General features: G+C 46.0%; 1 protein-coding gene across 1 annotated transcript in view; it reads right to left on the bottom strand.

Annotated features, from left to right (window-relative positions):
- Positions 1-5,114: 5,114 nt before the first annotated feature.
- Positions 5,115-11,726, bottom strand: part of LOC121577779 (protoheme IX farnesyltransferase, mitochondrial) — a 74,322-nt gene continuing 67,710 nt past the window's right edge. The window contains exons 6-7 of the mRNA XM_041891664.2: positions 8,813-9,045; positions 5,115-6,554 (exon numbers count right to left, since the gene is read on the bottom strand). Coding sequence (XP_041747598.2) covers positions 6,127-6,554; positions 8,813-9,045 — 661 coding nt within the window. The 3' untranslated portion in view covers positions 5,115-6,126. The remainder of the gene's footprint in view (positions 6,555-8,812; positions 9,046-11,726) is intronic.

Raw genomic sequence — 11,726 nt, forward strand, 5'->3', positions numbered from 1 at the left:
ATCAGGGACAGACTGATATTCTGCAAAAGGTACAGGGATTGGTCTGCTGAGGTCTGGGGTAAAGTCATTTTTTCTGATGAATCCCCTTTCCAATTGTTTGGGGCATCCGGAAAAAAGCTTGTCCGGAGAAGACAAGGTGAGCGCTACCATCAATCCTGTGTCATGCCAACAGTAAAGCATCCTGAGACCATTCACGTGTGGGGTTGCTTCTCAGCCAAGGGAGTGGGCTCACTCACAATTTTGCCTAAGAACACAGCCATGAATAAAGAATGGTACCAACACATCCTCCGAGAGCAACTAGCAACTTCTCCCAACCATCCAAGAACAGTTTGGTGACGAACAATGCCTTTTCCAGCATGATGGAGCACCTTGCCATAAGGCAAAAGTGATAACTAAGTGGCTCGGGGAACAAAACATCGAAATGTTGGGTCCATGGCCAGGAAACTCTCCAGACCTTAATCCCATTGAGAACTTGTGGTCGATCCTCAAGAGGCGGGTGGACAAACAAAAACCCACAAATTCTGACAAACTCCAAGCATTGATTATGCAAGAATGGGCTGCCATCAGTCAGGATGTGGCCTAGAAGTTAATTGACAGCATGCCAGGGCGGATTGCAGAGGTCTTGAAAAAGAAGGGTCAACACTGCAAATATTGACTCTTTGAATAAACTTAATGTAATTGTCAATAAAAGCCTTTGACACTTATGGAATGCTTGTAATTATACTTCAGTATACCATAGTAACATCTGACAAAAATATTTAAAAACACTGAAGCAGCAATCTTTGTGAAGAGCAATACTTGTGTCATTCTCAAAACGTTTGACCACGACTGTACACAGACATGCAGCGAGAGCAAGAGAGAGACCGAGAAAAACACAGGTTGGGGGGGTGTTTTTTCAGCCTGTACTGTAACAGCTGTGGCCCATCTCTGATATGAAAAACTGTGTCCGGTCTGAACCCTTTAGGAGGATACTACCCCATTGTGTTCCTCTAGCAACCTGCATGGGACAAATCCCACAGCCCCCTTTGTTAAGGAAGGGGAGAGAAAGAGAAGATGTGTCCCAAATAGCACCCTATTCCCTATATAGTCACTACTTTTGATCAGAGACCTATGGGCCCGGGTCAAAAGTAGTGCACTATATAGGAAATACAGTGAGGGAAAAAAGTATTTGATCCCCTGCTGATTTTGTACGTTTGCCCACTGACAAAGAAATAATCAGTCTATAATTTTAATGGTAGGTTTATTTGAACAGTCAGACAGAATAACAACAAAAAAGTCCAGAAAAATGCATGTCAAAAATGTTATAAATTGATTTGCATTTTAATGAGGGAAATAAGTATTTGACCCCTCTGCAAAACATGACTTAGTACTTGGTGGCAAAACCCTTGTTGGCAATCAGAGGTCAGACGTTTCTTGTAGTTGGCCACCAGGTTTGCACACATCTCAGGAGGGATTTTGTCCCACTCCTCTTTGCAGATCTTTTCCAAGTCATTAAGGTTTCGAGGCTGACGTTTGGCAACTCGAACCTTCAGCTCCCTCCACAGATTTTCTATGGGATTAAGGTCTGGAGACTGGCTAGGCCACTTCAGGACCTTAATGTGCTTCTTCTTGAGCCACTCCTTTGTAGCCTTGGCCATCTGTTTTGGGTCATTGTTATGCTGGGATACCCATCCACGACCCATTTTCAATGCCCTGGCTGAGGGAAGGAGGTTCTCACCCAAGATTTGATGGTACATGGCCCCGTCCATCTTTCCTTTGATACAGTGAAGTTGTTCTGTCCCCTTAGCAGAAAAACACGGCAAAAGCATAATGTTTCCACCTCCATGTTTGACGGTGGGGATGGTGTTCTTGGGGTCATAGGCAGCATTCCTCCTCCTCCAAACATGGCGAGTTGAGTTGATGCCAAAGAGCTCGATTTTGGTCTCATCTGACCACAACACGTTCACCCAGTTCTCCTCTGAATCATTCAGATGTTCATTGGCAAACTTCAGACGGGTATGTATATGTGCTTTCTTGAGCAGGGGGACCTTGCGGGCGCTGCAGGATTTCAGTCCTTCACGGCGTAGTGTGTTGCCAATTGTTTTCTTGGTGACTATGGTCCCAGCTGCCTTGAGATCATTGAGAAGATCTTCCCGTGTAGTTCTGGGCTGATTCCTAACCGTTCTCATGATCATTGCAACTCCACGAGGTGAGATCTTGCATGGAGCCCCAGGCCGAGGGAGATTGACAGTTATTTTGTGTTTCTTCCATTTGCGAATAAATCGCACCAACTGTTGTCACCTTCTCACCAAGCTGCTTGGCGATGGTCTTGTAGCCCATTCCAGCCTTGTGTAGGTCTACAATCTTGTCCCTGACATCCTTGGAGAGCTCTTTGGTCTTGGCCATGGTGGAGAGTTTGGAATCTGATTGATTGATTGATTGCTTCTGTGGACAGGTGTCTTTTATACAGGTAACAAACTGAGATTAGGATCACTCCCTTTAAGAGTGTGCTCCTAATCTCAGCTTGTTACCTGTTTAAAAGACACCTGGGAGCCAGAAATCTTTCTGATTGAGAGGGGGTCAAATTCTTATTTACCTCATTAAAATGCAAATCAATTTATAAAATGTTTGACATGCTTTTTTCTGGATTTTGTTGTTGTTATTCTGTCTCTCACTGTTCAAATAAACCTACCATTAAAATTATAGACTGATCATTTATTTGTCAGTGGGCAAACGTACAAAATCAGCAGGGGATCAAATACTTTTTTCCCTCAATGTAGGATGCCATTTGGGACAAATCCATTGTTTGATGGAAGTGGGCGATGTAAAATGTAAACAAGAACCAAAACTAAGGGAAAAGAGCGGAAGGGGACAATGTGTTGGACTAAGTGACAGGTGCAGGTTAGTTGTTGCTAAATAGAAGGTATTGGGTGATATTGATGTGATGATCTAACAGGACAGTAGTCCACTAAGGCTATGTTGACCTTCATCTGGACATTACCAACGTCTATGCCCATGTCAACACAACTATCTAGCTAGTGGAACGTGTTGGTGGTGTGTGTGTTATACAGTGCATTCAGAAAGTATTCAGACTCCTTCACTTTTTCCACATTTTAAAATTGATTAAATAAATTTTCCCGAATCAATCTACACACAATATCCCATAATGACAAAGAGAAAATAGGTTTTTAGATTTTTTTTGCAAATTTATTAAAAATAAAAAACAGAAATACCTTAAGTATTCAGACCCTTTGCTATGAGACTCGAAATTGAGCTCAGGTGCATCCTGTTTCCATTGATCATCATTGAGATGTTGCTACAACTTGATTGGAGTCTACCTGTGGGGTAAATTCAATTGATTGGACATGATTTGGAAAGGCACACACCTGTCTATATAACGTCCAACAGTTGACAGTGCATGTCAGAGCAAAAACCAAGCCATGTGGACGAAGGAATTGTCTGTAGAGCGCCGAGACAGGATTGTGTCGAGGCACAGACCTGGGGAAGGGTACCAAAACAATTTTTCAGCGGCAGGGACTGGGAGACTAGTCAGGATCGAGGGAAAGATTAACAGAGCAAAGTACAGAGAGATCCTTGATGAAAACCTGCTCCAGAGCGATCAGGACCTCAGACTTGGGTGAAGGTTCACCATCCAACAGGACAATGACCCTAAGCACACAGCCAAGACAACGTAGGACTGGCAACAGGTGTGTCAAGCTTGTAGCGTCATACCCAAGACTCAAGGCTGTAATTGCTGCCAAAGGTGATTCAACTGAATAAAGGGTCTGAACAGTTATGTAAATTAAAATTTCTAAAAACCTGTTTTTTCTTTGTCATTATGGGGTACTGGTGTGTAGATTGAGGGAAAAAAAACAATGTAACAAAATGTGGAAAAAGTGAAGAGGTCTGAATACTTTCTGAATGCACTGTATCTACACAAATCTGTAAGACTCCTCCCTACCCCCATTCTCTTATGTCAGATAACTTAAAGTACAGTCGTTGCGCTATCTGACATAAGACAATGGGGGGAGGGCATTGTCTTCCGACAGGTGGCGTTGTTCCTACGCGAAGGGGCAGTCCTCAACTGAAAGCCAGTATGAAAAATGTATGCACTCACTAACTGTAAGTCGCTCTGGATAAGAGCGTCTGCTAAAAAAAAAAAAAAAAAACGACAGTCGTTGCGCTGAGGACTGCCCGTCGCGTAGGAACAACGCCACCTGTTGGAAGACAATGCCCTCCCACTCAAATCAATATCAAGATTTGATTTCAATCATGAAAGCCCCTCTTTTCCTCAAAAAGTTCTACAGCTGCACCATCGAGAGCATCCTGACTGGTTGCATCACCGCCTAGTATGGCAACTGCTCGGCCTCCGACCGCAAGGCACTACAGAGGGTAGTGCGTACGGCCCAGTACGTCACTGGGGCCAAGCTTCCTGCCATCCAGAACCTCTATACCAGGCGGTGTCAGAGGAAGGCCCTCAAAATTGTCAAAGACTCCAGCCACCCTAGTCATAGACTTCTCTCTGCTACCGCATGGCAAGCGGTACCGGAGTGCCAAGTCTAGGTCCAAAAGGCTAAGACTCCTGAACAGCTAATCATTGCTACCCGGACTATTTGCACTGCACCCCCACCTTTTACGCTGCTGCGACTCTGTCTATTATTTATGCATAGTCACTTTAACTCTACCCACATGTACATATTACCTCAAATACCTCGACTAGCCGGTGCCCCCGCACATTGACTCTGCAACGGTACCCCCCTGTATATAGCCTCCCTACTGTTTTACTGCTGCTCTTTAGTTGTTTGCGTTATTTTCTTTAACTTAACACTTAAAAAAAAAAAAAAACTTTAAAAATGGCATTGTTGGTTAAGGGCTTGTAAGTAAGCATTTCACTGTAATGTCTACACCTGTTGTATTTGGCGCTTGTGGCAAATACAATTTCATTTGATTTGTGAGTCACATTCAAGCCTAGAAAGCATTGTGTTATCCATATGAAAATAGGGATAACACAATGATTTCTATGCTTGAATGTGACTCACAACACACCTATTACACACAACACCATGATACTGTACGGAACAATCAGACAATGAATTGAAATGGGCTCAACTCAAAAGTCAATCAAATCAACTGGCTAAATCATAAGACGTTTATTGTAAGAGAACATTCGTAACCATTTTGTCTCTCTTAAAAGGTCAACTGTTCTCTTGTGTTTTGGTGCAGGTGAACCGTGTAGAGTTTGAGCAGTATGTAGCAGACAGAATAATACCCTCCAATGAGTTTGCTGAACAGCAAAAACCAAGAGGCATATAGACAATCGTTACAGTCAAGTAACATTAGCAATAGCTAAAATCAAGAAACAAGTTCTAATTGCATTTCAGTGGCTTGGTTGCTTTCCTTATTCGTTTATTTCAAAGATTGATGAACAAATCTTTACTGTTGTCCCTCATTTATCTTACACGTCGTTGTGGCCATTAAAGTTTTCTAGCTTTTCTTTGTTTACATCATCTTGGTTTGATATAATGCATGGGTTTCTTTGTTTACATCATCTTGGTTTGATATAATGCATGGGTTTCTTTGTTTACATCATCTTGGTTTGATATAATGCATGGGTTTCTTTGTTTACATCATCTTGGTTTGATATAATGCATGGGTTTCTTTGCAGATTGTTGCCCTATTGCGAACCCATAGGAGCAATTGATACTGTACCTTATTTTAAATTTATACAACCTTATTAACAACAGTCATGTACAACATGGACAGGGACTAGAGGGCAGCCTTCCAATATAAATACATTATATATACACACACACACACTGAAATGATTAATTACACCCTGAAGTCATTTCAGGAATTCACAATTTGTGTGTGGTTTTTGTTGATCAACCATTTCAGCCATGTTGCTTCCACCCCGTCCCTTTGTCTTGGAGAGTTGCAGTTAGTGACCACCATAAGTCGACAGACATATGTACACACTCAGACGCAGATTAAATGTGTGTCCCTAGTCTCCCTCTCAGGATAGAGGCAGAGGGAGGGAGACAACGTAAGAGATTACCTCCAATTGTACGAGGGGAGGTTGGAAAAAGTAACGGCCAGTGTGTTGGGAGTTGGAGGTTGCACGTGGTGGTGGGGGTCTGAGGGGCTACTTTAGTGCTGCAGGGTGAGGGGCAGGGTTGAGGTCTTAGCCACGCCCTCTGGGTCAGTCCAGGACTTCTTACAGGTGAGCGCCAGCAGCAACAACATAGGCAGGTGCCACAGACTGCAGAAGAAGAGCTTGCGGGCGGAGCTGCGGTCTCCCTTCTGGTAGAAGCAGAAAGCCAGATAACTGATGTAGAGGTTGATGGGCAGGGAGACCAGAGGGAAGGTCCAGGTGGTGACGTCCAGCACGGGGCCCATGGCCGAGAGACCGATCAGACCCAAACTGTGGCGCAGGGCCACCCTCTTACACATGCCCGGGTGGGTGACAGACATCATGCGGTAGCCCCCCCGGGAATAGTCCTCACGCAGGTTCCAGCTCAGAGCGTTGAAGTGGGGGAACTGCCAGCAGTACAGGAAGCCACCAAGCAACAGAGCACCTAGACAGAGAGAGACAGACAGAGAGACAGACAGAGAGAGACAGACAGAGAGACAGACAGAGAGAGAGACAGAGAGAGAGACAGAGAGAGAGCGAGAGAGAGCCACAGAGACAGAGCGAGAGAGACAGAGAGAGAGAGAGACAGAGAGAGAGACAGAGAGAGAGACAGAGACAGAGACAGAGACAGAGACAGAGAGAGAGAGAGAGAGAGAGAGAGAGAGAGAGAGAGAGAGAGAGAGAGAGAGAGAGAGAGAGACAGAAGGAAAATAAGATGAAGAATAGAAAAAGAAACATTGTTAATGACTAAATAAGGAATTCACAAAACTCATGGTGTTGCACTTCATCTGACTGCATCAACAATCAACTTCTCCATTGTGGACATGTCACTGTCCTGAGCCTATGACATGGTCTTTGTACAGGATAGGTTGTGAGGTGAATGAATGGGTGACTGAATACGAGAACATGGATGTGGACACCAGACAGAGAGAAGGAATCTCCCAGTCACTCTCTGTTCCTCTTAGACCTGTAGTTAACAGAGAGGAGATCCATCCATCCATCGGCTCGCCTTTCAAATCGTGTGTGTGTGTGTGTGTGTAGTGTGTGGTGTGTGTGTGTTGGGTGGGGCAACAGACAGCCTGGGGGTCACGATGAGGCGTTGTGTATAATCTGTAAACACGCAACCAGAGACAGAAACAGGAGAACCGCCCGGCCGCCACGGCACAAAGACAGCGCTGCAGAGTGTCATGTACAGGGTTTCCTTGTGTTTTACTCGGGTCGTCTTGCGTTTTGTAAACATGCGTGTAGCACACAGGGCTAAATCCCTGAGGACAACACAGGGCCTTGCAGCAGCGACAGACAGAGCTATGGGAATTGGAATCTGTAGCGCTGCTGTACTGCAAACCTCTCCTGTCCCACCTAAACACAGTGATCTAACAGGACTAGCGTGTAGCATATTGTAGCAACACACAGGGCAGAGTATTTTCTTGACTGATGATAGTAACTATTGTCAGTTTAGACTTGTATTCATTATATTGTCTTGACAGGTCCAATTGACCAATTTCCAAGTCACAGGCCAACTTACAGCTGAGGGGGTATGTTTTCCGTAAAGGGTATGAATGGTATTGTATAACGTGAGAGCCGTCGTTAAATGCAAAGGCCATCAACAAAAATCCCCCAGCGGAAGTGTTAAACTGCAATAAAATGCATTCACTCCCACATGAAAAGCCCAAAGATTCATGATTAACATGTTGTTGAGAGCAAGTCCCAAGATATTGGCTTGGAGAGTGTAAACTAGTGTGTTCCGTAGTGAGAGACCCCGGTGACAAGCTGCAACACAGTTCCCAGTTGCCATAACAGAACACTTAACATGTCTGCCAAACATGTCTGCCCGCCCGCTTGTTCTTCCGCACACACACACGCAAGCGCACAAACACAGACACACACACGCACAAAGCCTTGACGCTGTATGCATGTGTTATCAGTGTGATACTCTCGGTGGTTGAGTATGTAAATAAAAGGCTGGTCGTAGTGGGGGGGGGTCAGGCCTGGTCATAGAGGTCCTCGTCAACCCAGTGAAAGACATGCACTCTGTTGTGTTGAATGTCAGTTGTGAAAGAGGTCTCAGGGAGTCAAACAGAGACAAAGTGTTATGACAAGACAAACTGTAGAAACATCATTCTACCTATATAATAGCTTCAGTTCAGTGGAGACAGACTTGAGGGCATTTTAAAACCTAAACTACAGCCTAGCTCCTAACTCTCCTGGGAGTGACCACACAGCATGTTACTTCAGGTTGTGATAAACACCATCTTTCTCACTAGCTGGATATCTAGTTTGGAAAACAATAATCCACGTCTGATTCGCTCTGAAGAGTCAGATTTGATCCAGTTTATCAGAGTTTAACATAAGTAACTGTAGGAACAAATGCCAATGTATTACACAGAGCCTAACATGGCCATATTAACTTTCTAACAGACCATAGCTGCTCTTAAGCACAAAGTTGGAAGAACAAGTGTGGGTGTATCCTTATATTGTCTCCTCAATCCCACATTTAACAACATTCTGTTTGAACAGCTTGTCATAAACCCACTGCTTCATCGTGAAATATAAGAGTGGGTGTATCAGTGTGTGTGAGAGAGATAGAGACCCATAGGACCTAGTATCATGACTATGTGTGTTGGAGAGGACCATAGGATCCAGCAGACAGAGGTGGTTAGTGTGTGTGTGTGTGTGCGTACAGCGTGTCCTCCAGTTCAGTACCTGGATCCAGAGCACCTGTAGCAGCCGTCCAGCCCATGACGGGGGGAATGGCCCCCACCACAGCCCCCACCCAGGTGTTGGTGATGCTGAGCCTCTTCAGGGGGGTGTAACAGCAGGTGTAGAGGAAGATGTTGAGGGCCCCCAAGGCCCCTGTTAGAGGGTTCACAGCCAGGGTCAACAGGGTGATACCAGGGACCCCACAGGCTAAGGCAAAGCCCACCGCATGGAGAGGACTGAAGGACACAGGGAGGGACACAGGGAGGGAGGGAAGAGGGGGAAGATGGGGGGGAGAAAGAAAAAGGATAGAGAGGGAAGGAGGCAAAGAAAGACAATCTTAATCCAACTTCCCCACATTTGTATTTCACCACCAACAAATTCAACAAGCAATATAGTGAGCTAAGCAGAGCGAATCCTGAACACCTGGCTTAACGACAGAGAGAATACTGAACACCTGGCTTAACGACAGAGAGAATACTGAACACCTGGCTTAACGACAGAGAGAATACTGAACACCTGGCTTAACGACAAAGAGAATACTGAACACCTGGCTTAACGACAGAGCGAATACTGAACACCTGGCTTAACGACAAAGAGAATACTGAACACCTGGCTTAACGACAGAGAGAATCCTGAACACCTGGCTTAACGACAGAGAGAATCCAAAACACCTGGCTTAACGACAGAGAGAATCCTGAACACCTGGCTTAACGACAGAGAGAATACTGAACACCTGGCTTAACGACAGAGAGAATACTGAACACCTGGCTTAACGACAGAGAGAATACTGAACACCTGGCTTAACGACAGAGAGAATACTGAACACCTGGCTTAACGACAGAGAGAATACTGAACACCTGGCTTAACGACAGAGAGAATACTGAACACCTGGCTTAACGACAGAGAGAATACTGAACACCTGGCTTAACGACAGAGCGAATACTGAACACCTGGCTTAACAGCAGACTGAAAAAAGGGAATAGAACAATTGCTCAATCACCATCACAGATCTACAATACAGCCTTCATGGTCTGATTGAGATATGCGGACTTGTGGAGATTATAGGATAAAATGGTAATAGCCCCACATGCAAAGACAGACAGACAGACACACACACGGAGAGCACCACAGGGCCGGGCCACACACTTTGCAGCGGGCCGGCGGAACGGCGCTTAGTCTGAAAACAGGGGCTTAGAGGAGAGCTCATCTGATAAGCGTTTGTCAGGGATAAAAGTGGCCCTGCAAGACAAAGAGTGTGGCTACGAGGCTGTAGGCATTACACACACCCAGAGATCAAACCCTCCTCAGCCCTAACCACAGAGGCTCCGTCTTTTAACCGGATGAAGACTTCCTCCTCTCTCTGTCTTTTATTGAAAGAAGCTAGCTAGAGACTGACTCCAGGGCTGGTTCAAATTCACAAGTAAATACTCTGTAAATTAGAGGGGGGGGGGGGGGATTTGGATCAAGATTAAAATCTTGACCCAACGTAGCAGGCCTTCTGAAGAGAACACTGGGATTTTATTTTCTGTGGAGTTTGGGCGATAGTGTATTAATGTGATTAGTGGTGTTATTTCTGTTTTATGTGGCCGTGTGTGCGTGTGTGTGTGTGTGGGCTGGGTTTGGGTCATCTCTATGGGGGTCAAAGCACGGAGTGCGTCACCCGGCCTGAGGGTGGTTATCTGGCCTTTGTTTACAGTTCATTTTTTTGTACTCGTTACCCCTTTTTCTCCCCAGTTGGTAGTTACAGTCTGGTCCCATCGCTGCAACTCCCGTACAGACTCAGGAGAGGCGGAGGTCGAGAGCCATGCGTCCTCCGAAACACGACCCTGCCAAGCCGCACTACTTCTTGACACACTGCTCGCCTAACCCGGAAGCACCAATGTGTCGGAAGAAACACCGTATAACGTGTCAGCGTGTATGCGCCCGGCCTGCCACAGGAGTCGCTAGAGCGCGATGGGACAAGGATATCCCGGCCGGCCAAACCCTCCCCTAACCCGGACGACGCTGGGCCAATTAAGCGCCGCCTCATGGGTCTCCCGGTCGCGGCCGGCTGCGACACAGCCTGGGATCGAAACCGGGTCTGTAGTGATGCCTCAAGCACTGTGATGCAGTGCCTTAGACTGCTGCACCATTCGGGAGGCCCGCTTTGTTTACAGTTTGACACTGTCCCAGGCATAACGCCGTCAGCTAGGTGGGTAAAGTCAGCACTAAACACTAAGGCCATGTATCTGTAGCTGGCTGGCTATCAGAGGGAACTTACTTTCCACAACTGGGGGATAAAAGTTCATCACCAAGTTCTAAAAGGGTCTTCACCAAGTTCTAAATAGGTCTTCACCAAGTTCTAAAAGTTCTTCACCAAATTCTAAAAGTTATTCACCAAGCTACAGTGAGAGAATGAAGAGAGGAACAGTATTTATACAGGAACATAAGTTAGAGGGTTGAAGGGGTGTCTCAGCGTGATGAGGGGTGGTTAGTGTCAGGCATCCAGCCATTTCCAATCAGATCAATGAAATGGCCTACACTAAGGAATGTGTGTGTTCAATGGAAATGAGATCCACACTCAAGAGTGTGAGGTGCTAGAGGAGACGGTGGTGAGGTGAGCCGTCTCTCTTCCCCCGTCTCTTTCTTTCTTCCCCAGTCTCTCTCTTCCCCCAGTCTCCCTCTCCCCCCAGTCTCCCTCTCCCCCAGTCTCCCTCTCCCCCCAGTCTCCCTCTCCCCCCAGTCTCCCTCTGGGGGGCCATTTGGGACACAAACGTAGCCATCCAGCTGGTCCACAGGTTACGTGTGTGTCACACACATTACTCAATCACGTCAACAACAGGAGGTACGGACACAGCCAGGCTGTTTGGAGAACAGTCTGCATCCTAAATCCCCAAATCAACAAGAGGAGCGTCCCTTTAAACAACACGTCCCATGA

The sequence above is a fragment of the Coregonus clupeaformis genome, unplaced genomic scaffold, assembly GCF_020615455.1.
Source record: "Coregonus clupeaformis isolate EN_2021a unplaced genomic scaffold, ASM2061545v1 scaf0283, whole genome shotgun sequence".
NCBI classification, from domain to species: Eukaryota; Metazoa; Chordata; class Actinopteri; order Salmoniformes; family Salmonidae; genus Coregonus; species Coregonus clupeaformis.